Genomic DNA, 23,867 nt, shown 5'->3' with positions numbered 1-23,867 from the left:
TTGATATGGATGAAAGAGTCTTACTTTCCGTTCTGATCACAGGAATCAGACTAACTCAAATCGTATTCGCTGGTAAGATTTACCTATCTATCTTCAGTATATGTGTAAAATAAATTCAATTTAAACTCATTTTATTTTTTAACGCACGATAACCTTCTATGATTTTTAAATTATTTTTACCATACAGTATCGACATAACAATTATCATTATTAGTACTTGTATTTGAGCATGGATAATGGAGGGATTGGAAGTTGGACCTGGTTTGAACAGTTCGCTAAAATATTTCTATTTTCAAGAAAGGAGTTTATACCGTTACTCACTTCTTTATGTATATCATATTTATATAACATTTGACATGATGACTACGAAACACTTGGACATAATTTTAATGTTTACAAAAGGATAAAAATCACTTCATAAATAATCTTTTCCAGGAAAAACCGTTGTCTGCTCAACGTTAAAATTCAAATTTTTCTATATCGTTGTTTAGGAAAAAGTACAGAATTCAGTAGCACGTGTTATAATTGTCATACTAAGCACTGCAAACGACATAACGTATATATTTACTGTAGACTATATCAATTACCTCATTCTCATTCATTAGATGTTAAGACAAACAATGGGAGATATCTTGTGTGCCTCAATTACCTCATTTTCATTCATTAGATGTTAATACAATCAATGGGAGATATCTTACGTGCCTCAATTACCTCATTCTCATTCATTAGATGTTAAGACAATCAATGGGAGATATCTTGTGTGCCTCAATTACCTTATTCTCATTCATTAGATTTATGACAATCAATAGGAGATATCTTGTGTGCCTCAATTACCTCATTCTCATTCATTAGATGTTACGACAATCAATGGGAGATATCTTGTGTGCCTCAATTACCTCATTCTCATTCATTAGATGTTAAGACAATCAATGGGAGATATCTTGTGTGCCTCAGTTACATCATTCTCATTCATTTGATGTAACGACAATCAATTGGAGATATCTTACGTGCCTCAATTACCTCATTCTCATTCGTTAGATGTTAAGACAATCAATGGGAGATATCTTACGTGCCTCAATTATCTCATTCTCATTCATTAGATGTAAAGACAACCAATGGGAGATATCGTGTGTGCCTCAATTACCTCATTTTCATTCATTAGATGTTAAGACAATCAATGGGAGATATCTTGTGTGCCTGAATTACCTCATTCTCATTCATTAGATGTTAAGACAATCAATGGGAGATACCTTGTGTGCGAGAAAGTGATTCCCGACAATCTCATTTTTCATATGTATGCGAACTGATTTATTACACAATAACGACAATTGTTTTTTAATAGTTTAAGACATAGAATTTATTAGTTGACGTGATTTGGGTAGAATATATTCTTAATACTTACTTAACACACCTGGCCCAATGAGTTTGCCGGCCACCAGAGAGTGCAGTACAGAAAACATGCATAATGTTACATAGATAAAACATTATTTTCCCAAAACTATGAACAGAGGTATTCAATACTTTCAATACCATACCTAAAACAGTATAGTACAAAAACGTGTAAAATGCCATAGAAAAGCACACAAACCCATAGATGCTAACAGGTAACATCAATTATCTCAATATCACAAATGTTAACGCATAAAAAATACGTACAAATATACTGAACTATTGTAACACCTGATACCTAAAATGTTTTAAATGATGAACCTCAAAAATAATCCATCCGACTGTTCCGCCCACACCTTTACCTAGAATCTCAGCTGTAATGGAGAAATCACCTTTTTAATGAAAAGCAACAGCGAAGTACATGTACGACTCAACACTTTCTAAAGCGTTTCGACAGATAGTAAAGTGCGACCTTTCCGGAAGTGCAGGCACTTTAATTTGTAAGTATTAATAAGGACAAATCTATCTTTACACAAACTGTGAAGGAAGTTTAACATGCTTTGCAAATCGTCTTCGATTTTAACAAATATGTCATCTGCATAAAGTAATATGGAGACTTTTCTTCCTTCTTTCTCAAAACCGAGGTCATGCCTTGTGTTTATGCCCACTATCCTTTTACTATGAGTGCGTTATTGTGTGTACCATATTTTTGTCGCCTATTGTCCCTGGGCGGTGCCATCTGTGTTGATTTTTTGTTGCTTGTTTGCTCTGTGTGTGTGTGTGTGTGTGTTTGCGTGTGCGTGTGCGTGTGTGTGTTCGTGTGCGTACGCGTGCCCGAGTGCGTGTTCGTCTGCGCGCACAGAGCCCCACTGTGTTTATTCATTGTTTATCTGTGATTGTTAATTTGTGTGTGTGTGGGGGGGGGGGGGGGGGTGTGTGTGTGTGTGTGTGTGTGTGTTTGTGTGTAAGTGCGTGTTTGTTACCGGTGTAGGGAGACTGCGTTTTAGTAACATGGTTTCCCCTGTTGAAAATCCATTTTGTTCTTTTTCCCCTATCCCCCACACCACCTACCCTTTTGTCTACTATTACCCCAACCCCCTCCTTTTTGTATTTTGCATAAAATGAATATGTACTTGTTGTTGCATTTTTGAAGCAACCATAGCTTTTTTGTTGTGATTGGGATGCTCTGTACTTCCGGGAAATCTACCCTTACCTTTTTCCATTGAATCCTTAAACAAGGAGAACCATTGTCTCCCCTGCTATTCATTTTTTTATTAACGATATGTATGATTTTTTGTATGATGACAATGTTGCAGTTATTTCTCTGGAAGACAATACTTTTGTTATTCTTCATATACGAAACTGATATGCAGTTATCATTATGTATTACCAAATATGGGGACTATTAAATTTTAAAAAATGTTTCAAATGTTTCAAATATGAATACATTTTAAACAGAATACTGTTTTAGTTCACGTGAACGCTGAAAACCTGAAAAAAAATCAAAAGTTCAAAGTGATCTGTTGTGATACGCCTATGTCCACCGTTCGTCCTCGCCCGTCCTCGTTAACAATTTAACTGTAAAGACATTAGTTGTTACTTTATGAGTTCTGATCATAATGTTACTGTCAATAAAATATGACTGGGTCATCTTGGGTCAGAAACTATGTTACAAGTTCAATTAATAGGAACACCTTATAATCGCTCAAGAGGTTACATTTTTAATCTTATCTTGATTTACTTTTACAGAATGTTTGTATTTAGGATATCTAGTTCCAGTTTAAAGCCTGGTTACATACTTTAAAAATTTAGGTCACCAGGTCAAATCTTAGAAAAACCTTGTTGACACTATAGAGTCTACATTTTCCATTTTCCATTTGAACTTTGTAAAATATCTTTAGAACGTTTATCTCTATGAATTCTTGGATAGTTCAAAATTGGGTTACGTGAGATCCTAAACTTGAACACTAGGCCAGATCATAGGAAAACATTGTTAACACCTTAGATGCGACATTTTTAAGTTGATCATCATACACCTTTGTCAAAATGTTTGTGTCCGAGAAATCTTGGCCAGGTTTAAAATTGGGTTGCCTGAGGTCAGAAACTAGGTAACTAGATTAAATCATATAAAAACCCTTGTTACCACTTTATATGCCACATTTTCTACATGATCTTTATAAATCTTTCACTACTGGATGCATATACACTTAAACATGGTTTAAAACCCTATAAAATATCCACTAAAATAGGAAAAACCGTTAATTAACCCCATTAATTCTTGCATCACTTTATTTAACAGGTTTTACAATATTAATGGGTTACATGTTAAAATACCAATAAAACACCAATTTTTGACCATGAATCATGCCATTAAAAATTTAGTTTGGTAGCTAAAAATGTTAATGGCTTTGAAAAAATAGTGAAATTCTGTATATTTTGAATTTAACAGGATTATTAATGGCCCTTAAATTTGATTTAATGCCCATTAAATGTTCAGGTTCTGTACGATTTCATTTAAGAGTAAACTTAATGGCCCTTAACAGCAATGCGATGCCCATTAAATCCTTCATTCTGTAAAATGTGATTCGTATATTTTCTTTTTTTTTTTGATTTTGGCTTGCACTCCCATTGAATGCTTATAATTCCAGTCCCATATTGTTCTAAAATGGACTTTAATCACAATAAATACATACTACGCACACATCATCTATAATATATCATGATGTTATATTTAGTTGCATTAAAGTTATTTCCCCTTGATGCAGTTACGCCATTTTTTTCAAATGTTTGCCAAATTGTGTTCCTACAAAAATCGGATTTATTTCAATGAAAGTCGGATGAAAACATATTAATTTATTTGATAACATCAATCTACATTATTTTGGTAAGGGTAAATATGTATTGATGCATGCCACTTTTTCTGTTTTTTGTTTTTCCTGTCCAAATAATCAGCATTTGTATAAGAAAATGGGTGGGGTAAGGAATTTACATTATAAAATGTGTTCAGACCAGTTTAGATTTTCAAATTAATTTTCCAATCCTTGAGCAGAAACTAAGGTTTATAGAGAAGTGAACAGTACACATGATTGTGAAGATTTACAGATTTAAATTCATTTGGAGCATGGGCAGATCAATCGCTTCTTCGTTCCAATGAATCAAAGATGTGTGGTACGCTTGATTGGGGAGGGGGGAAGCTACTTGTGATGCAATCCCTCAAACATTTGCTCTTAGCTGTTTAAGTGCATGCACCTGAGCACAAAGTACTGAAGTAGAGCTAAGTTGTGATTGCCCATTGTGCGCTGACATTGTTATCAACAGTTGCTTTTTGAATACACCTGATGCCTAATGTCTGTACCAATAAAAACTTGGTCAGAATGATTGTCAATATTATAATGTTGAATAGTTAAAACTACCCACATGGTCACTTGATCTATTAAACCGGTACCTGTAAACCCTTCTCAGTACAACACAATGCAATACAATATCCATTTATTTTCTCATTTAGTATGAACATTTGACAGAATAAGGATACAATATGACAATATGTACGAGGCTGTTACGTGTGTTTACATTACAAAATAATGAGAGAAAAAAGAAGAAACAAATATTCTTCTAGCTTTTTACAAAACAGTACATATGTATAGATACTATTACACGTGTAGTAATACGTAGTTTAAATCAATATGGCAAATATAAATATGAAGTTGATTATCTTAAGATGTCTAATTCTGATGGCAAATTTTCATGGCCCTTAATTTGATATACCATTAAAATATTATGAACCCATTAAAATTGAATCTGGCATATTTAATGAGACCATTAATCAATTTTTTAATAATTAACAGCCATTAACAGAGTATTAAAAAAATTAATGGCCCCATTAGTTCTTACTAATTAAAGTGGAATTAAGGGGTATTTTTTAATGGCACATTAATTTCATGCCAATTTAAAATTTTCACTGAGTTTTAAGGAGCCTGTTAACTTATTTTAATGGTTTATTTTAAGCAGCTTTTCATGGCCATCAAAGTCATTTTAACAAGGTATATTTTACCAGGGTTTTAATATACTTTTTTCATGGCTTTTTAATGTATGGCATTAAAACTATGGTCATGAAAATCCCATTAAATAGTAAGAAGTAATGGGTGAATTTTAATGGTGACCTGTTAAAACTCTGTTAAAAACGTTTGAAAAAATTAAGGCCAATTTCATGACCCTTTTAATGGCATGTGAATGCAGTAGTGTTTGTCGGACGGTTCAGAGTTATTAAATCCAGGTCAGGTTTGAAACTGGATTATCAACATTTGTGAGTCTATAAGCTAGGTCGCCAGATCAGATTATAGAATGACCTTGTTAACACTCAGAAGGCTACTTATTAACGTTACCTTCATGAGATTTGATCAGAACATTTCTCTCTTTAAAGTAGTGATAAATTTGTTACTTGGTCATTTATTTCGGGTTTTGGTGATGAATGGTGTTTTTTGTGTTTTTCTTTCTATTTGTTTTGTGTGGGGTGTGATAGGGCATGATGACAATACCAATATATCACCCCAAATATGTGAAACTTAGGTGAGCGAACTTGGGCTATGTACTTGTGTGTCCGTATTAAAGAGAATGTAGACAAGAACATCTACCAAACTACTACTACTAGGCAAGTCTTAACTAGATGGGCTGATCAATATTTCTTATATTTACCGAGGCATTCTATAATGTGTTATGTATAGGTCATTTTCCCCTGAGGCAAATTATTGTTTACTGACCTATTTTTAAGACATCATGTAAATTTTAATCCAGAATATTCTGTAACAATACTGATAAACAGTGTATGACAGTTAGAAAAGATTGTCCTTGATTTTTCCAGAATGTTTGTTTTATTCTTAGTATTACTTGAAAGGTCTGGAACCTTCCCTGATACTTTATATAGAGAACTGTGTGTTGTAAGATTAGAACTTGTAGATACTGACGAAACTTTCCTGTATTTCTTAATAAAAATATATTACCAGTTTGGATATTTAATATTTTGAAGGATTATTTGAAGGATTTACTAAAATTTGTGGATTTAAAAAGTTACCTTTGAAAAGAGCAATTATAATTTTGGATACACTAAAGTTACTTTTGAACTATATAGATGTGAAACATTGTGGAATTTATTCTGTTTGGATTTAAATTTGGCCTGGACAGGATTTGGACTATTTTTACATATAAGATTTAATTTTACGGCTCTTTGACATTTTTGAAGGAATTTGTATTGTTACTTAAATTCATGAATAAAATTTTGTTATTGCTAGTAGTTGCTGGTTTGTCATTCTGTTACTTTTATTTACTGTAACAAGAAATTGTCATCCTCTGACGTAACAAACGTTTGCCAGAAATAATATACTGACGTTCACTGTAAAATTTGAGTAACATTGATTTATTTAGTGATTACCAACATTTATTTGAGGTGTAATAAACACGTCTCAGGTAGAGCACCTATATACTGTTTGTTTAGTGAATGCATATCAATCATAAAACTGTACATTGATTGTACGTGTACATAGCCCAAACTTTAATTTACTTTCCTTATGTATACACACAGCTTCATCTTGATGAGTTCGAAACGGATCTTATGTCTGGAGTGGCACTTGACTTCTTTAAGCACTTTCAATACAATCAATTTAGTTTCATTTGTCAATTTTATGAGCAATCACTTGCTGCAAGTTGAACTATATATTTTATTAATTTAATGATTGAAAAAAATCTCGATAATTTTTGTTTTATTGACAAACAATCTACTAGTATCATAATTTTGAAAAAGGTCATGTCATATACAATACCAGGGACATAAACAGATACATTATTCCTGACAACACTTACAAAAAGACTTTATCATAAACATGTAGGCATGGTTATCGGAATATGACATAATGGATTTAACCTTGAGCCTGCTGCCGACAAGTGATTCTGCCTTTGCTACCAGTGCAGACCAAGATCAGCTTGCACTCACCATTGAAAAATAAGTAGTACTGCCGTAAGTGGAAGTCCATTTTAGAAATATAACTAGGTAAAGGTTAAAGAAAATTATGTTTCATCTATAACGATAATGCTATACAGGCGATAACGATTTGATAAACTAAATGTGATCAATTTGATTCTTTACATGTTATGTAACTTGTTTGGAGTGAAAGTTTACCCTTTTGTAAATTTTCAGAGTATTTGAGTAATGTTAGATATGTCAGGGAATTATTTTAAACTTTGATTTCCAAGCCAAGATATACATTTTCAATATACAATGTAAGTGTAAAATGTACAATTAGTGAACGTAATGAAAAAAACAACAAAAAACTGCATAACGGTATTCATAGACTGAAAAACAAGATTACATTTTATTTCCTAAAGTTTAAAACAAGCTGACACTCTTTTAGCAATTTTTATTATGGGACCTCCGTGGCCGAGTGGTTAAGGTCTCTGACTTCAAATCACTTGCCCCTCATCGATGTGGGTTCGAGCCTCACTCGGGGCGTTGAACTCGTCATGTGGGGAAGCCATCCAGCTGGCTTACGGAAGGTCGGTGGTTCTACCCAGGTGCCCGCTCGTGATGAAATAATGCACGGAGGGGCACCTGGGGTCTTCCTCCACCATTAAAGCTGGAATGTCGCCATGTGACCTATCATGTGTCGGTGCGACGTTAAATCCAACAAAAAAATATCTCTCTGATGTCTTTTTTTTTGGATTGCTCAACCACGATAGATTGGGTAAAATGAAACTAGAAATTTTGAAATAACTGCATAAATATATGGATCACCTTTTTAATTTCTTGATGAAATGAGCACTCAAAACAGAACGGCTAGGACAATTCATACCTTCAAGCATGTCTGGTTTTTGTCATTTGTATTATGAAACAATTTTATATGGAAGGTGCCCTTATGAAATTTTGTTGGAAGATAAAGCCAGTATGTCTTAAATCACGAATTGGTTATTTGCGCTGCGCGATTACAAAACGTGCAGATCTGTTATTTGCGTGAAACATTTGCGCAGCTTCTGCCAATGCCAATATCTATACGCAAATTACGCAAACGGTAATTATTGCAACACACTGAAAAAATATTTTGATATGTTTACATTTAAGACAATATTAATAAACCATCAATATGTGCTTAAGAAATGCACATTCACATGTTTTAGAGTTTGTGGATAAAACTATTTCTTTCTGGCGCATTCATCAAACTAAAAAAGAAAGAAATGTTCCAAGTGATGTCTGACAATTATGTTTTTTCTGCTCTTAGATTTCTTTCCTGTCTTATGACACTCGTTGTTTTTTTCGTTTATGATTTTACAGTTGATTCCATTAATGTGGACCAGGCCATACATAAAAATGAAATTTAAAATTATGCAATCGAAAGGACAAAATCGTAATTTACGACATACATTGTACTGACAAAAGGCCATCATAAATACTCCTTGAGATTAAATTGTTCAGAAGGACGTAAACCGTTTTAAAACTAAGGAGAAAATCAACATTCTTCCTGCTTTTTTAACAATATCTAACAGTTATTTTCACTCACTTCACTATTGTTTCAATGTCAAAAACACATTATGTGCCAAACTTGATGGAGTTTATCACACAAGCTGTGGCCATATTCTACACGGTTGTTTAGTTATTGCAAACTTCGTACATAGCTTCATAACGTTAAATGACTATATTTTTGACAAAGAATTAGGGCTAGAATAACTCCATGTAAACTCAAGACCGTTATATTCATGTTATATATTTTATCTGTTGATCAATGAGGATGAGATATCTTGAAATACTACTCATAAACTACCATGCAATTTACGTAGCTATATACACTTACAGTGATTTTATTCACTGTTACTTAATATATGCTTATTGTCTCAAACAAATTGTCATAAATATTGCAATCTAAAGGGGATGTAATATTTGTTGTACATGTGATGATATGGGCAATTGTCTGGATACGAATTATATGACCCAGGGAAGTGCCTACGCCTTTAGTATCTTGAACAATGAAATGGGTCCAATCGCTAAGGTGACTATGTCTTAGACTAGCTGACAAACGATATAGAATGTCCTGTGTTAAAACGTATAGCTGGTGAGACCAAATATCTCATACATAGATTTTCCTCTGGCTACCTTGCCTAAATGATTCGTGTACCATGATTCGTAAATGATTCGAATTTAGAGCTAGTTAATGTCAGGGATCAGGCAAAAATCATGTAATGTTTCAACTATCAACTTTCAACTTAAAATCAGCTCAAACTCCTTTTTGTCTTTTTGTCGAAGTTTCCGCCAGACCCCTCTTAATTAAAGCTGTAACTCAATAAGATAGCCTTGACTCATGGATGCTCTGCGCCTATATGTTATCTCATGTAGCATTCAGCTACCATATAGGTATAACCCAGATGCCTTGGCTGTACTTCGCAAACAACGCTGAACCTCGTTTTTAAGCTAGAACTCTCCTACTATCTCAGTAGATTACCGAACTTTGGGTCTCTGTCTCAGCTTTCCAATGCTAAGCCTATATTTGCTATCGTCTCTAGCATTTTATTACCTTCTTGAGATTCTGCAACTCTCTTTTAGTCTATGAACTTCAAACGTCTTCTTTTTAATTATGTATTCGCACTGACAGTGTAGTTGCAATAACTTCCTTATCAAAGTAATTATTAGTTGAGTGCTTGATGTGTCTTCTACGATCGCTGGATACAGAATGAATTATCTGTCATCCATCTACCTATTTATACCCTAACAGAAGTGAGCTTTGATTGGTACTATTTATAGAACTTGTTTCTGATTGGTCCAAATCTGAACATAGTTTTTCACAACGGGTACTTACTTTAACAAATAATTGGTTCCTTTAACTATTTTATATAGGCTGTGACTAAATACAGAGTTGGTGCACCTGTGATATATTACAGACTCCGGTATATACCAGATTAACTAAATTTGAAAGAAAATATCTTAAATGTATATATTTTGCAACCATGGTGATACTAACCCTAACCTCTAGTCAGTTTATTATGCATTTTATACACTAAATGCGTGCGGACATACAAAAAAATGAGTAATTTTGCCGTGCGCTCTAATGGTTAATAATTCCGCGCATGCGCAGAACGGCTGCACCAACTCTGCAATGAGAAACATTCTTTTATATAACATAATGTGTGATGCAAATAAATATCAATAGCAAATTTAACTAGATTTGTCACAGGAGTGACGAATTATACCCCACAATATAGCCTTGTCACAGAACTTAGCCAATGTCAAAGCTCACCTTGCTTGACCTTTGACCTACTGACCTCAAAATCAATAGAAGTCATCTGCTGGTCATGATCAACCTCCCTATGAAGTTTCATGATCCTCGGCCCAAACGTTCTCAGGCTATTGTCTAAAATTTTTTAAATGTTCCGGGTCACTCTGACCTTTGACCTTTGGAACTCAAAATCAATACAGGTCATCTGCTGGTCATGATCAATCTCCCTATTAAGTTTCGTGATCCTAGTCCCAAGCGTTCTGAAGTGATTGTCCGAAAACCGTTTAAATGTTCCGAGCCATTGTGGCCTTGACCTGTTACCTACTGACTTCAAAATCAATAGGTGTCATCTGCTGGTCATAACCAATATCCTTATCAATTTTCACGATCCTAGGCCCAAGAGTTCTCAAGTTAGCATCCGGAAACCGTTTAACACTTTCGGGTCACTGTGACCTTGACCTGTGACCTGCTAGCCTCAAAGTCGAACTTGACCTGAATTTTATCATGTTACGCCTGTGTACAAACATTTATGATCCTAGGCCCAAGCGTTCTCAAGTTATCATCCGGAAACCATTTAACTCTTCTGAGTCACTGTGGCCCTGACCTTTGACCTACAGGTCTCAAAGTCGAACTTGACCTATATTTTATGATGTTACACCTGAGTACCAAAATTTATGATCCTAGGCCCAAGCGTTCTCAAGTTATCATCCGGAAACCATTTAACTCTTCAGAGACACTGTGACCATGACCTTTGGCCTACCGACCTCAAAGTCGAACTTGACCTGTATTTTATAATGTTACACCTGTTTACCAAAATTTATGATCCTAGGCCCAAGCGTTCTCAAGTTATCATCCGGAAAATATTTAACTATTCAGGGTCACTGTGACCTTGACCTTTGACCTACTGACCCCACACCTGTGTACCAAAAATTATTTTAATCGGTCAGGCCTTTCATGAGTTATCATCCGGAAACCATGAAAACGAACGGACCGACCGACCGAACGACCGCCAGGCTCACTCCTATACACCCCCACCCCACCACACACACACAAACTTCGTTTTGTGGGGGTATAATGATAGCATGAAACGGGAGTCAAACACTATCTGTGCTTATGTGTTACGTTATCCATGTCTCAGATAAACAAAATATTCTGACAGCAATATCATAAATATCAAGGAGGGTTATTGTATATCAGTTTTAAAACCACTACATGTACATGAAATCCACTCGCTATGAGACGTTAAAATGCAATAGGAATAATATGACTGATATAAACTTTGTGGCTGTATATAACTATTTACTGATATTTTATTCGCTAATGTATCTTCTTTATTATATTTAAAAAGTAGATAAACCTCTTTAGTTTTGGAAATCACAACTGATCATAGTGTTTAAAGTTAGCATAAGAGATCTAATCATCAATAATTTCAACAAGACTTACAACTAGTTGTAATCCCCTACACTTTATAGTATATTAATTATATGATTGATCAGAGTCGCAAATTTAGAAACAAATGTCTCCATTGTATTGCCTAATTGAGATTGTATAACTCTTCCACTGCATTTATATTATTAAAGGCATAACGGAGAGAACAACTGTAAGCTAATATAGCTTTCTGTCCAATTCCTGGAATGTTGTATTGTAAATATTTCATGCTTTTCGGAATAAAAATATGTTTAAACTAAAGGCATAACATTAATTTGAAGGCAGATATGGACATTCTGTGACACTGTTTCTTCAAGCATGCAAACTGTATTAAATACAGTTCAAAAAGGTAATACAAAAGCGCAGTTCAAAACTTGTAGATTATAAGATTCTTTCACTGGTTATAGGTGCAGATGGGAATTTCCGGCCTCGAGGGTAACTGTTTAGGCGGTAACGAGGTTCCACCTATAACCAGTGACAGAATCTTTTTCTTGCATACCGATATCAAGATATGATAATAAAAATAAAATCAGTTGAACGGCTTTCTTTTTTGAACTATTCCTTATAGCAGCGTATTTAAACAAAGCGCGGGAAATCAACGTCCGTAAACAGGAAAGACGTCATGACGTTTCAAAGACAAATAACAATGATTAGTTCCGGTTTTGTTTTATCAATTCCAGCGTAACGTTATGAATTTGTGATAAAATAACGTGTTTTGAATTGAGAAATATACTATCAGGAACAAAGAGGAACTGTCAAGGTATTGGATTTTTATTCCGCTTTTCGAAATAAAATATAAATAACTACATAAATCTTCTACATATATGTAGTTCGTAATACGTCATTTAAAGCACAAGAGTCATCTTACACCCCGGGGTGTAAGATGGATTTTTCCAGCACCGGTAAAAATACCGGAAATCCCCGTCTGGTATGCTAGAATGATACATCTTATTCCCTTTAAGAGAATGAGATAAGGTAACATTACTTTTAGCAAGTGGTTTGCATTGAAAAGCATTTGTATTTGTAACATTATTTTATGTAGATTGTCCAAATACAGTACATCCTAGAATCAAGGGTTTCGGACCAGACTGTAGATATAGATGTAACTGTAAGGACAATGTACAGTGTGACTTAGTAACTGGTGATTGTCAAAATGGTTGCTTGTTCGGATGGATGGGACCAGGATGCCAATATCGTTCGTAAAAAATTATTGCATCTCGCAAAATTTATACTTTTTTTCTGACGTTATATTATTGTTAAATAAGTATTTAGTATCTAGCCATTTAATTAAGTAACAATAAAATCACACGTTGTAGAAATACATTATTATTACGTAGTTAAATGAGAGAATCATTGGAAATAGCATTAGAAGGTATTAGACCATGAGCCAGAAGGGGTTTTGCTCCCCCAAGGGGGAATTTTGTTGACCATATTTTTTTGAAACCCCAATGTGTGGCGAACAATTTGGCATAAATTTTGCAACTGGCGAGTGGGGCTTTTCTCCGTAACCACGCTTTAAAATACGTTACCCACAAAACTTATATATTTTTTTATCAATTGCTAAAGAAAATTGTACCATTATGAAAGAAAATCATTTCGAGTTTTCATATGTTGTTTAAAAGTGTATACTAGAAATTACAATTTTATAAAATTTTGTTGTCTAAAATGTAATTTTAATGTAAAAAAATAATGAAAAAAGATACGTTACCTTAAAAAACGAAACATTTCTGGTATAAAGTTTTTATTGCAAATTCAGATGACCAGGTAATCAAAAAATGAAGTTGTCATTAAAAAGTTCAACATTCAGCAAAAAAAAAAAGAAGATATATAGATTGCAAATATATTTCAAGAGAAAGTTGATTTTTAGCGATTTTGAAAATGTAGCATCAGCCTTCCAAAATATGCTATTTTTCAATCATACATAATTCATAATTGTTTTCTCAAAAATGTACATTTCACTTTTATATTAACACTCGTTAATTACATATTATACAACCATTTATATATTTATCCACAAGCCTCTAACTTGTAAGACATGTTACACTGAATACTACGTTACATTTTACGTTACCAAACATACAAATTATAGTTAATATCTTCAGTTTCTTTCAGACATACTTGATCACTTGAAAATAACAAAATTACTATTCAATTTTGTATTTACCAGTATTATGAATTGAAAACTTTAGGTTTAACTTAAAACATACGTATTAAAGTATCAAACTAAGTTACAATTTACGTTACCGAACATCTAATATATACTTACTATTTTCTGTTACTTTAAATGTACTTTATCGTTTAAAAATAGCAAATTTTAAACACATGTATCTAAAAAATACGTTACAATATACGTTACCCAATATACAAACTATACATTTTCACGTATTCTGTAATGTTAAAACATAAAAAAAATATTTCTTTCATAAACATATTTTGCATTCAACTTTAAACTCGTACAATTAAGAATCAAACAAAGAAACTACAACCTATCAAAACAGTATGCACACAGACTTCTTTTAAACATTTGATATTACTGTTACTGTTATGAATGTGAGTAGATTCAATTCATTCATCAATAAACACTTCATCTAATGCGTTTTCAAGCTCAACTGTATCCTCCTCATCTGACTCATCTGTTATTTCATCATTCCATTGCATACAGAGAATGTCTGCTAGTTCACTGGGTACAATGTCACCATCAGTCCACATGTACTCAATTCCTTCGGTACCAAGTTTCCATCCACTCTTTTCAACATCGGGTGTTTGAGGATACCTTTCATGGGCGTGTACCCAAACATATACCTGGTAATTTGCACGTTTGGTGTGCATTTTTAATGATTTTTGCATGGAGGCAGCAAACTCATGTCTATACTGTTGCAGGAGCTCAGTGTATTACCTTTGATGTCAGTTTTCTTACAGAATATATCAAAGCGAAGCTTGTTTACATCTGTATATGTTGGCCTACTATACATGTGACATACAAAATGTTCTATTTCCAACATCAACTCATCTGTGCACTCGGTGTTTTTGCCCAACTTAGCAAAGGTGGGAAGATACTCTTTATGCTTCTCCAGTAGCTTCACTGGCCCTACTTTTCCTCTTCTCACAAAGGCGCTTACTGTATCGCAGCCAGTAAAGCAGTGAATTGCCAGTAACACTGCACAGAAATCCGCTCCTTTAGCTTTGACAATCTTCTACACGTCAATGAGTCGGCGTTTATTTCCAGTGCCAGTGTCAAAAAGAACAGAACAGCCAATCTGCAACCAGTACTTGACCAGAAGCACAAGGACGTCGGTGTCTTGGGACCGTACAATGATAGTTTCTGCATCAGTTTCTTTGATGTGTAGGCAGTGGAGAATTATTCTCGTATCTGCTTCTTCTTGTGAAGAAAACAGAGATTCTTCGGGAAGAACTTCCACTGTCTCACCGTTATGGCTTGTTAGTTGGAAGCACATTTTACCAAGAACGAAGTAAACCAAACGATCTTTGAGTTTTTCCGCATATTTGTTGGAAGACCACTGTTCAAAAAGCAATTTCAGCAGCTGAGTCTTGTTGTCATTGTTGGACATGAAACTCTTCCAGTCCCTTGGTGTTTTGGTCTTTGCACCGGATAGCAAAAATGTTGGTGAAGTACCCCTACGGCTTCTTTCCACCGATTTAACCGATGATTCGTTGTATGTATCGGTGACGAAATCCACTCGACCTGACTTTGGAAGTTGATCAAAGACCATCTGAGCTACTTCTTCAAAGGTGTTGGGCACCAAAACAATACTTTGGAGTACAGCATTGCCATCGAGTACATGTGCAACGTTATGATCTTGATGAACTGTTGTTGTTCGATGCCAGTTTCAATGTGATGAAGCAACTTCGCTTTGTTGGTTTTCACTGGCATACCATCAGCTGTAGCCAAAGACCAAGAAACTGGGCCTAGTGGATAGGACAGAGTTCGCTCTAGATCAATGTCATTCTGGACCGCAAGGAGGACTAGTTAGGCAAATATATTGCGTTCAGCCTTAATTTGAGCAAGCCTGTTGTTAGATCCTTTGATAGTTTTGCTTACTTAAGATGTAGCAGATATCTTTAACTTGTTACGCTTGATAGGGTCATGGAACGATACTTTCTTGTCTACCAGGCGATCATTAATAAAGCATTCCATAGCCGTGCGTCCAATATTGGTGGCCTGGAGGAGGTTATCAGCTGCATCAGGTTTAGCTGGTACACCAGAAGACAGACAGTACAATTCGTTATGGTTTGAGTCCACATCAAGCTCTTTGTGAACAGAAGATTCTTCAGAAGCAATATCTGTGGTTTGCAACACAGCTTCAACATATTGTGCACTGAAATGACGTGTTGATGACCAACGGTAGTAAGCTGAGTAATTCCTACTAAATCCAATGATGCCACCCTGGCATTTTGCGTGTCTGTTTATCGTCTGTTCTATTGTTATGTCAACTGGATTTCTTGATTTGGGTACAGATGACCTACTGACACTGATTCCATTGCTTTCAAGAAGTTCGGTTGCACCTGGGTGTGACGTCTTCAGATTCATAAGAGTCATGAGATATGCGGGTACATGCATAATTGTGGTGGTCGAAGGCAAAGTACAATGGGCACAGATTATATAGCGCTGCTATGTGAAGCTGCAAGTCATTTTCTTTGGTAGCTCGTATCAGTGTCAAGATCATATGGATAATGTCTATGTACTTCAGCCAGAACTGTGCTGTCTTACCAAGCTGGCCCGTTCTGATAGACTCCTTGAACGTATTTAGACTTTCAAAGTATTCAAGTGCATCATTTGCATTGGCTACCTTCATCAATTTGTCACATTCGGGGTCCTTGGCGAGATCAAGCAGGTTGATCATTGTCTCTTCACAGAGCATTTCTGTCTGTGGATGTTTGTGCACGCGTAATGCACGATTGTAGTGCTTTCCCGACATTACCTTTTCAAGAGATCCACTGGCGCAAATCCCAGACTCAGTCATGATCTCGGCAAATCCACTGCCTTTTAACATTTTACCCAGTGTGTTAAAGAGAGAACACACTGTGTGAAACACGCCCATCCTTACTATCACTTTGTTATACTGCTCTGTAAACTGCCAACAAAGAGAATACGCCTTCTTTGCAACAGCTAAGTCAAACGTGACTATTGTGTATTCTTGGCTGGCAATGATTGAGGTTTCCAGAACATGTTGGATGGTGGACACTTCATTTATTAAGGCATTGAGAGTTGGCATGTACTCGACGGTTGTTTGGACACTTTCCGTCACAACAGCTGTTTTTGAAAGCCATCCGGTGATAAAAGGTACAGTTTGATACTCAAAAGAACTGCCTAGTACCCTGCAAAGTAGCCAAATAACTGTGTTCAAATCGGCTGGTTTGGGGTTATACTCGGGTTCCGTCCTCTGCGTTTTCAAAGATTGCTCAACTTTGGGCTTTGCGCAGCAGGGTCTAATATACAATTCCTTGGGTTTGACTGTTCTCTCACCTGACTTAGGGACTTGATATGGCTCTACATATGTTTTAACGGATATATCTGCCACCTCTTGTAGGACAATTCCATGCGTGGAATGCGTTGTTCCAGCACCAGATGGGGTTTCTTCATTAAGATCAAAGTTGTCCCAACAAAAGTGTATAACAGCGTTGTTTTCGGTGGCTATACTAGGTGGTAGTGCAGTTGGGGGAATTGATGACGGCGTTACACATAGCGGTTTCTAGTTCCATGGTCCTTGTATATGACTGTGCGTGACCAAACCGGTTTAGAATCGTTATCAGTTCAGCATTCCCAGTTAGATGCCGTACGGTCATTGGCAAGAGGACGTGTTTCGGCATTAACCATTCTCCATTACTGATTGCATAGCATACATCTTCTGCAAAGGATTTCGCATATCTTTGCACCTTCGTGCTCACACATTTTGACACATCAGGCTTTGCAGAAATCAAATGGATGAAGAAGTTTACAAGTTCTTTTGGAGGATGCCGTTCTCCCGATATTAACAAGTTCGCAGATGGGGGCCATGGCATTTTTGTTGAGTTTTGGCGGCATTCTAGAACATATCTTCGAAGAATCATCGCACTTTCTGCTAGTCGCCGTTCATCAGATGCAGCTAGCTCAAAAGCTTTTTAAACCGCACTTCCCTCTACGCCAGCTCCATACACAAGTTCTGAAGTTGTGTTTGAGGATTTAGACTGCCAGAATCGAAGCTTATCTTGAAAATACTTTGATAATTTATCTTTGAGTTTGTATGTTTTAGAATTTTCATGGTACTCTGATGGATTGTGTTCGAGAATATAACCAAGGTATCTTTCCTTTAGCATGGTGAGTCATTCAACATTGTGACCAATTACAATGTGTTCTTCAATATAGTTACAGATAAACTTAAATGCTGTATTGTGCACATCTTGTAGGATACTTGAATCTGAACCTTCATGGCTTCCATGACGTGCAGAATACCGTGTGTAACTCCTTTTGCAAGCGTTGTGATACATGGCTTCCCGTGCAACTAAGTCATGTCCGTTAACTTTACAAAGCAATTGCTGATCAGACTTTTCATGTGCAGCTAATTTTATCGAGTCCTCGGCACATTTAATAACACACTTAGTTAATTTCTGTTTACAGCCTTTAATTTTGATAACATTTTTGTCACAGAAAATGTATTTGTCCGCTGGAAACAGTGCAATGCTGTCAGAATCGTCTAAAGAGTTACGCCTGCGTTTAGATGCACTAGAAGGAGTCTCACTAAAGCTGTCAGTTAAATGCTGTCTCTTTGGCACATGGCTTAAATTTGTAAATAACTGGTAGCATCGTTTGTGTGTGCCATGCTTTTCGACATCATAGTTTTCTGGTAGATTACGTGATAAATGTTCAAATCTGTACTTAGATGATGAATTGTAACTCAATCTAGTTTTTGCTACATCTTGAAGCTTTCGGAAACCCTTTTCAGTCAGTAATTGTACTTCTTCATTCACAGTACTTTGAAAATGAATTATACACTGCTTTTCACTGTCATTTAAATGTTGGCTACTTTTCAGTTTAGATGGTTGTTTCAGCTGAACTGGTTTTTCCATGGCGGCAATAGGTATTTAAGTCTGAAAACAGAAATAAAGTAAAAATGATTATATATCCAGGTACTAGTGCATATCCGACTACTATTACACTATTGAATTTTTTTTTTAAATGGGAACACCTCCATAAACATTCTTCTTTCATTTATGAAAACATGTATCTGTGAATTTAACTAAAACATTATATTCTTATGAATGTGGCAACATAAACACTCAGTTGTCATCAGACACTACATGCAAATATTGTATAAGTAAGTGTTTCTCTTAATGAAGACAACATAAATACCTTTCGTTGTTTTTTTTTTTATTAAATGCTTATAAACAACAGATTATTAACAGTTCAAAGTATTTAAACAACTAAATATCTTACCTGAAAATGCCTGAAAATGTCGCCAAAATAGGAAAAAGTTGAAGTATTGTCTAATATTGCAGACAGTAAATTAATGGCGTAATTTAAACAAAGAGAAGTAACTGTGGAAAAGAAAATTATTTAACTAAAAGCTAAATTGTACTGAAAATTAAAAAAACAACAAAATGCAACAAATTAAAATGTTTTATTGATATATAGGACATGACATAACAATTCAAGTTTAAGGCAGCTTATTATGTTATGACGCAGGCGTCCGTCTGTCCGTCCGTACATCTGTTAGCAATTTCGTGTCCACTGTGTAACTCTTGAACCCTTTCAAGGATTTCAAAGAAACTTTACAAAAATTTTCACCACATCGAGACAACGTGCATGCAGACCACATACTTTGGATACTTCACTTCAAGGTCACACTTAGGGGTTAAAGGTCATACCTTCTAGCGTACATTGCTCCGCATTGCGGTGTTCATGTTTGTAGTTATTATAATTATGATAGGCAGTCATACTGGTACATGCATAGAGCTATATATATGTTTAATATATTTAAATAATATTGTCAAATAAATTATAAAACCTATATACATTTATTTAATAATATTGTTTATGACTGTTAATGAATTTACCTTCCAATTTATTAAAGTCCATACCACGCATTACAAAAATTTTAATAGGAAACAAAACAAGAAATTAACAAAAATAGTAATATTTTAGAAAGGTAACGTATTATACACAACGTTTTGGATCAAGTAACTTTGGGGTAGTTGTATTATAACCCTATTAATTACTGAGCTGTGTATTAGTCATTATCATTATTTTATAGCTTAAAAACATCATATATGTTGATATATTTATGAATTTTCTAGTAATTTCAAACATAATAACGTAAGTTACGGATATTACATCACATCTGTCTACCTGAAATAATATGTAAAAGTGATAATTTCAATTTAAAATACATTAACATGTGTAAATGTCATATTTATTACAATTAATTGAACAACTTGCATTTTTATAATATTGTATTAGCATAAATGATGATTTAATTGATAATTTGCATGGTAACTTATTTCAAACCTCCGTTACACGTTAAAGCCCCAACAGAAACTTGCAAACTTTTGTCTGTGAATGGCAACTACTGTAAGGTTTAAGAAAATCATAGTGTAGAAAATTCCCCGGTGTGTGTGTGTGTGGGGGGGGGGGGAAGCAGGGTCAATTGTCAGCTCAAGGTCTGTATATGATACCTCATAAACCTCATTAATTTTAAATTAAATTTATAATTTGTTCTAAATGTAGTAATTGTATAGTTTACGCTGAGTGATTTGTTTCTCTTTTTGGAATCACAGCAAATAGCTTAAAGTTTTAAAAGTATCGATTTTGGGAAATACACGTGTCATAAAGTAAAAATAAACTATTTTAGGGAATCTTGTAACCGCATCTATTGGTACTGAACAAAACTATAGAGCGCAGGTCGTATCCCACTCGGCAGAAAAAGCAATAGATGGAGATATGAACACATGCAGCAGTACAGGCTCTGGACGACTTGGAGACACAACACAACAATGGTGGCGTCTTCTATTATCGACTGAGTTTTATATCGTTGGATTAGTAATCAGGATTCGGGACTCAGATAAAGGTTATTTATTTATAAATAAGTTAAAGCCTGTGAATTAAATATATTACAAGCATATGGAAGCGAAATTATTTTGAGTGAGTCTGACGAAACGTGCAGCACAATTCATGCCCACTAGCCACGGAATAAGCGGAATTATATGAGTAAAGATAAGATGCATTATAACTTATAAATATAATTAAATGTTCAAAACTGTCCATGCCCCGCTAGCACCGTCTAACGTGAAATCATGTTGCACGAATATATTGTATGGACTTCATGGAAAATGAAACAAAACCGAGTCTAAGTACGGGGCAACACGGTACTTAAAGGCTGCTGTTATTGTTAGTAAAATCTGTTGGAACATAGAACGCAAACAAACAAACTTATAACGCACTTGGTGTAACAGAGTTCATGAAAGGTAATGAAATGTGAAGAACCCCTCATGCACCCAATCCCCGCACCGGCTTAGCCGGACTTCTTTTGTACTTATACATTGAATGGCATATGAAAGGTAAACAATGGCATTTGCATCAGTGATATGTAAACATTGCTAAAGAAATTTATTATAAGTTCATTTATATGATATTAAAGTATACACATAATACAAACTAACAGCTAAAATGTTTGATCTTGAGGTCTAAATAAAACACCATAGTTATAAGAAACGAAATTCTAAATTATCTTTCCAAAAACTTATTGAATTCTGTGTTTGCAAGAGGACATGCGTTATATCTATTAACAATTAGATTCTGTACTTTTTGCAAGAATTGCAGAGAAACTATAGAACATCTTTTTTGGGACTGTCCAGTGATTTCTAATTTCTTGACAAATCTTTTAACAAACCAGTATGTAAAATTGTCACGCAAACAAATTATTCTTGGGGAAACAGAATCAAATGAAACAGAGCTTAACTTTATTCTTATTATTGTAAAAAAAAATATATATACTACTGTAAAATGAATGATAAGAAATTGACAGTCATAACTGCCAAGGAATTCATTAACTATCAGATCAACTTTTACAGACAAACAGCCTTGACCTTAGATAATCATTACAATTTCGAAAAGAATTAGGAAAAACTGAATAATATATTGAAAAAATAATTTGAATAATTTGTATCAAAGCGAATGTGGTAGAAGAATATAGAATTTTAGCAGACTAGTATAAAACCAGCTTTTAAACATTTTTAGAAATATGAAACACAGAGCACTGAAACGAAAGAACTTTTATTATATAAGAATTATAGATTTATATGGCATAAACTCAACTTTGTATGTAAGAGAGCGTGAGTGAATGTTTGTCTTTTTTTCATTTTCCCTACTTATACTCGGTACGATTAATATGCAATTAATTCGCAAAATATATAAAAGGGATATATCTATTTCTATACGGTACAAACTCATTTGCTTTTGCATGTGTAGTTTATATATGTTGTCTTTGTTGTATGTGCTAAATATCATAGAACATCACAATTTTGAAACGTTAAATTGCACATAAGATCATAATTAATGTATGGTATAAAATCTTATCACAGAATTTCAAGAATTTTGAATATTAATTGTGCTAGATGTATGCTGCATATATGTGAGTTTGTAAAATCTTTATGTATCGAGAAAGTGAATAAAAAGGGGTAACCCTCTTTGGGGCCTCAAAATAAAAATAAAATAAAAAAAAAAAATAAATAAAAAAAAAAAAAAATTAGATTCTATTACAATGGCAGTCTCAGACTCACAATATTGCAGTTGCCATAACGGAGCAAACTTTTGACATTTGATCGGTAATTATATGCCTTTTTCATTGTAGCAAATTTCCGAGGATTTTCTGTAGAAATAGGAAACACTACCAATAACTTTGAGGTCTGCTATCAACACGGAGCCGGTACCGACGGAGAAATTGTTATGAATGTGAATTGTGTGCGACCAATTATTGGCAAGATAGTGGAAATCAAACTTGAAGAAAATATACCACAGCCTTTAGTTCTGTGTGAGGTGGAACTATTTGGAGGTTTGATTTTATATGTTTTAGCAATTATCTGGGAAAACATGTACAGTATGAAATTCAAAGATAGATAGACAATACATTTCAAAGGTTTTGATATTTTACTGACATATCCTTAAACATGATCAATATGCCAGAAAGGAGAAAGTTCTGTCTTACATGAAATTCAACAAAATTCTGACAAACATTGCCAATATTAAATCATAATTATTTTCGTTTTCGTTCCCATTGTCTTCACGATAATGATAATTAAAAGAATTTTATAATAATGTGACGTCATACATAAATTAAGGGGCTTAATTAACAAAATCTTGGGTTTGATTATTTTACTCACTGTCACTTTGCCACATCAAAATGGGATGTGAATTGTCACAGACTATAATGTGGTTTTACAGTTAAGAGCGAAATGTTTGCGTAGTTAGAATCGGGATAGTAAATGTGTTCCATTATTTTATAGTCCGCATATAAGTTTTACGTATGATGACATATTTCTGCCATCTACATATCCACTAATTCATCTCGAAAATTTTCTTTAAAATGTCAATTATTCAATCAATATCTGCCAAGTAGAACAGTTTCGTGTTATTCACAGAATAAAACTTCCTCTGCCATCCACTTAATCACTTAAGTTGACTAAGTATACTGCTTTTGTCAGTTAGTCAACTGGATTGTTTTCGATTATCATTTATCTAAATAGACATTGTTTCGTCCTCCTCTACCTCACTGAAGGGGCTTCCGTGAACGGTAGATTTAAATCGCTGAT

General features: G+C 34.6%; 1 protein-coding gene across 1 annotated transcript in view; it reads left to right on the top strand.

Moving 5' to 3' along the window:
- The window catches only part of LOC123556299 (uncharacterized), a 42,141-nt gene continuing 18,274 nt past the window's right edge, over positions 1–23,867 (top strand). The window contains exons 1-4 of the mRNA XM_053542486.1: positions 1–72; positions 13,108–13,260; positions 20,912–21,127; positions 22,910–23,110. Coding sequence (XP_053398461.1) covers positions 6–72; positions 13,108–13,260; positions 20,912–21,127; positions 22,910–23,110 — 637 coding nt within the window. The 5' untranslated portion in view covers positions 1–5. The remainder of the gene's footprint in view (positions 73–13,107; positions 13,261–20,911; positions 21,128–22,909; positions 23,111–23,867) is intronic.

This window comes from Mercenaria mercenaria, chromosome 5 (genome assembly GCF_021730395.1).
Source record: "Mercenaria mercenaria strain notata chromosome 5, MADL_Memer_1, whole genome shotgun sequence".
Lineage (NCBI taxonomy): Eukaryota > Metazoa > Mollusca > Bivalvia > Venerida > Veneridae > Mercenaria > Mercenaria mercenaria.
This window is presented reverse-complemented; position numbering and strand designations above follow the sequence as displayed.